Source organism: Brassica napus, chromosome C9, assembly GCF_020379485.1.
Source record: "Brassica napus cultivar Da-Ae chromosome C9, Da-Ae, whole genome shotgun sequence".
NCBI classification, from domain to species: Eukaryota; Viridiplantae; Streptophyta; class Magnoliopsida; order Brassicales; family Brassicaceae; genus Brassica; species Brassica napus.
The window spans coordinates 33,330,879-33,334,806 of NC_063452.1; the positions used below are offsets into that span (position 1 = coordinate 33,330,879).

The following is a 3,928-nucleotide window of genomic DNA, read 5'->3' on the forward strand; positions in this document are numbered from 1 at the left end:
AAGTATTGGCCGAGTTGTACATCGACCAAATCGTGAAGTTACATGGTGTACCTTCAGACATCGTCTCAGATCGTGATCCAAGGTTCACAGCATCATTATGGGAAGCACTACAAGAAGCCTTGGGAACTAAACTATTCAGAAGTACGGCGTTCCATCCAGAAACAGATGGCCAAACGGAGAGGACCATTCGGACCATCGAGGACATGATTCGGATGTGTACTCTCGATTGTGCAGGAAATTGGGAGAAGCATTTACCGTTGGCCGAGTTCTCGTATAACAATAGTCATCATTCGAGCATAGGGATGTCTCCTTATGAAGCGTTTTACGGAAGGCCATGCAAAACGCCAATGTGTTGGACGGAAGTGGGCGAAAGGAGAATGTTTGGGTAACCTATTGTTCAGGGACCATGATTAAGCTGGAGACAATCCAGACCAACATGAAGAAGGCCTGGGACCGTCAGAAGAAGTATGCAGATCAATCAAGAAGAGAGGTAACTTTTGAGATAGGAGATTGGGTCTATTTGAAGGTTACTGCACAGAAAGGGAAGGACAGATTTGGCAAGGTCGGGAAACTTGCAGTCAGGTTCATTGGCCCGTACAAGATCATCGGGAAAGTTGGTGAGGTAGCTTACCATTTGGATCTGCCAGAGGATATGCGTCTACATCCTGTATTCCATGTTTCCATGCTTCGGAAACATATACGGGATCCAAGTGCTGTTGAACCCGAGAGACTAGAGGAGTTGAGGACAAACCTTACGTATCCGGAAGAACCAATCAGATTGGGAGAACGGCGCATTCGGAAGCTAAAGAATCGTGAGATTGCTAAAGTGCAAGTATTCTGGGGAAGACAAAACAGGATTCATGTTACTTGGGAGGATGAGGCGCGATTTAAAACTGATCACCCAGAGTTCTTCCGAGAGGATGTTGTGATGGAAGAAGGAGGCCCCTCAGACCCTCAGAATTCGAGGACGAATTCTGTTAAGGGGGAGGAGAATGTAGAAACCCATAAAAAAAAAACAAATGGTCGAGTATCTTTTGGGTGGTCGAGTCGCGGACGATCAGATTGTTCTTGTCTGAACCATGAGTCAAGTATGCCACTAGACAATGGTTACACAATGTGGTAGATTGATTCAAAGGACGTTTGAAGCATGACACTATTGGAAGAACAACAGGAAGACCGGAAATTGGGCGAAAAACCCTAAATTTTGGTATTATGGAATTTTTCAAAGAAGCCAGAAGCTCGGGAAATATTTTCCCTTAAGATTAGAGTCCAAGTGGAGTTTATTAAAAAACGCAGATCATCAGAACGGTCGTCGAAAAATATTTGGGATTGATCGCGGGACGAAAATTCACCGGAAGACCGATATCGGACAATTGACCGAGAAGCTCGAGAGAGCTAGATGTGTGTGTGTTCAGGACGTGGTGGCAAGCTCCTGGGAGTATGTGTGTCAAGGAAAGCATGAGGTGTTGCAGTATAGGAAACTTGTACATGCAAGTAGACATGTGGAGCACGAGGTGGATCGGCCATGCACGAGGTGTTGCGATGCATGCGACCAGGCCATGCGGCCAGACATGTGGTGGACGTGGTGTCTCCTTGCATGGAGCCAGGCCATGCATCCAGGCAGGTAGAGGGCGTGGTGTCACTATGCATGTGAGCAGGTCATGCAACCAGCCATGTGGAGGACGAGGTGTCGCCGCGCATGCGTCCGGAGCCATGCGAAGCGACACACGGGGTGCCACATGGCTTGTTTCTGATTGCTTGCTGATTCCTATAAATAGCCCACGACCCCCTCTCATTTGAACACATCCAGAACACATCAAAGCCAGTTCAAAACGTGAGAGAGAAAGAAAAGAAAGAAATATCGAGTTTCGATAGTTTTCTAGCGATTTTGGCAGTTTTCGAGAACAGTTACTCTGCCAATTTTGAGTCAGCACCTGGAGAAGGTTCTGTTGACGTGAAGAGAGATCAGTTCTAGTTGAGACCAGTTCAAGACCAGTCGTGACGTGGGTCTACTTGAGAAGGTCTAGAAAGGGTTCGGATCGGAGAAGTCGGGTTTGGGGTCAAGGCCACGGTCAACCAAAAACAGTGAGTTATAATCAATTGATTGCTGAGTTGTTTTCATGCAGGATCCCGTTACTTGGAAGTTGGATCCTGGCAGGAGGCCGGGTCTAACTGAGTAACGGTTTGACTAGTTAATATTTGAGGTTATGTTGATTGAGTTGATGGCAAGCTTGTTATTGCTTGAGAACCGTAGTAGCATGCTAATGGTTAGGTTGATTGGTTAGTTAGCAAATGGGGAATGCTTAGATGATATCCCTAAGTTGTGGATAGCTACGTATTCTGGAATTAGTCTTTATGCTAGATTCTGGAATATGATGGATTGTGTAGTTTGTGATTAATACTAGGAACCTTGTGTTATTTTTACCGGGTCTAGTATTAATCATATATTGGCTATATAGCATTTGTGTAACCCACAATGCTAGGCATGTTTGAGGTGAAATGTGTTGATTATGTGGAGATTAATACTAGGAACCTTGTGTTATTTTTACCGGGTTTAGTATTAATCATATATTGGCCGATAGCATTTGTGTAACCCATAATGCTAGGCATATTGGGGTGAGTTAGTGTTCCTTCAGACCTCGTACCCGGTGGGTTCAAGGAAACCCCTTATTCGCTTAATCAGGAAGACTCAGATAGACGGGGTCATGGCCTATGGCTGAGTGATTACATGACGGTGTAATGTGGCAGTGAACCGAAGGACTGTGGGCTGTCGCGCGGTGACCCGAAGGACAGTGGGCCGCGGTCGGTTGAAAGTTCCTTCTTCTGGCCTTTGTGGTAGGAAGATAGGATATTGCCGATAGTGAAGGAGGAACATAACGTCACCAGGGCCCGAGTTTGTTATATATATTATATCGTGTATCGGGTTGTTGAACCCTGGTTTAAGTCGAGTTTGAGTTTGGTGATGAGCTAGTAATTAGCATAATGCTAGTTATCTTGCTATCGTTTACCGCTGCGTATTTCTGATATTGCTTATGTTATTGAATTGTGCTATTAGGTGAACCTCTCGCTTTAGATTGTTTGGGGTGGGATAGCGAGGGGTTGTATTTGTTAGTTGGGGATTGTAACTCGCAGAGTAATGCTAGATTACTCACTCCTCACTCGTTGTTGTTTCAGGTAACCAGTAGCGAGCTTGTAGAGGTCGCGGGAGGCTAGGCTGGCTGGGGTAGATTTGCATCTTTTTGGTTAAAGCGTTTCAGACTATAAGTATGTACTTTAGCTTTCTTATGTCACCGTTTGTATATTATATTGTGTGTTTCGAACCATACAATATATAAAATAAATAAAGCGAATGTTTTGTGTAAATGCTTGTTGTTCTGTTTTTAGCTTGTCCGAGCTAACACAACGTCAAGTTGGGGTACGGGTTGAGAAGCCTTAGGCTTTGGTCTGACGGGACGTGTTAGTGGGTGGAGTGGCCTAGTTACAAATTTCACTTTTTGTGACTTTAGCTGGATTGCCCGTTAACCCGTCTTGTAGCGCTCCCGAACCTTGGTAGATGGTCGGGCTGTCGGTCATGTTCTTGTTTGATTGTTGGCCGGTGGTTCGACCTATGCCTAGAACGGTTTGGGGGTGTTACAAGCACCCACAAAGCTTGTCAGTGACTTCCTGCAGAAGTAGAATACAGCATAGAACTCGATAGTGGCCAGCTTCTGAGCGGCAGAATGCGAAATCCAAACAGGTACCGGTAGTAGTCTTGCCTAGGAAGACGGAGTATGGTCCCTGCGAAAAACTAAATATTCCGGGTTCCTAAGGAACCCCGGGCCTTTATGCATGCTCCCGATCTCAAGAGGAAACCCAAGGTTCCCCACATGATTGCGGGTCCTATGTATAAAATCTAAGGAAGAACCTCCGGGTTCCCTTATAGCTTCCG

The 3,928-nt window shown here is 45.6% G+C and overlaps 1 protein-coding gene across 1 annotated transcript; it reads left to right on the forward strand.

The window, feature by feature from the left end:
• The first annotated feature begins 406 nt into the window (after positions 1–406).
• LOC106359313 lies at positions 407–3,426 on the forward strand. Its single transcript, XM_013799036.1, has 2 exons — positions 407–994; positions 3,385–3,426. Exons 1-2 carry the CDS (start codon positions 407–409, stop codon positions 3,424–3,426), a joined length of 630 nt encoding a protein of 209 aa, XP_013654490.1.
• The last annotated feature ends 502 nt before the right edge of the window (positions 3,427–3,928 follow it).

Coding starts and splice junctions, on each gene's coding strand:
- LOC106359313 (XM_013799036.1), top strand. CDS start 407: ATGATTAAGCTGGAGACAATCCAGACCAACATGAAGAAGGCCTGGGAC. Junction 995..3,384: donor CTGTTAAGGGGGAGGAGAAT/GTAGAAACCCAT, acceptor TTCTGTTTTTAG/CTTGTCCGAGCTAACACAAC.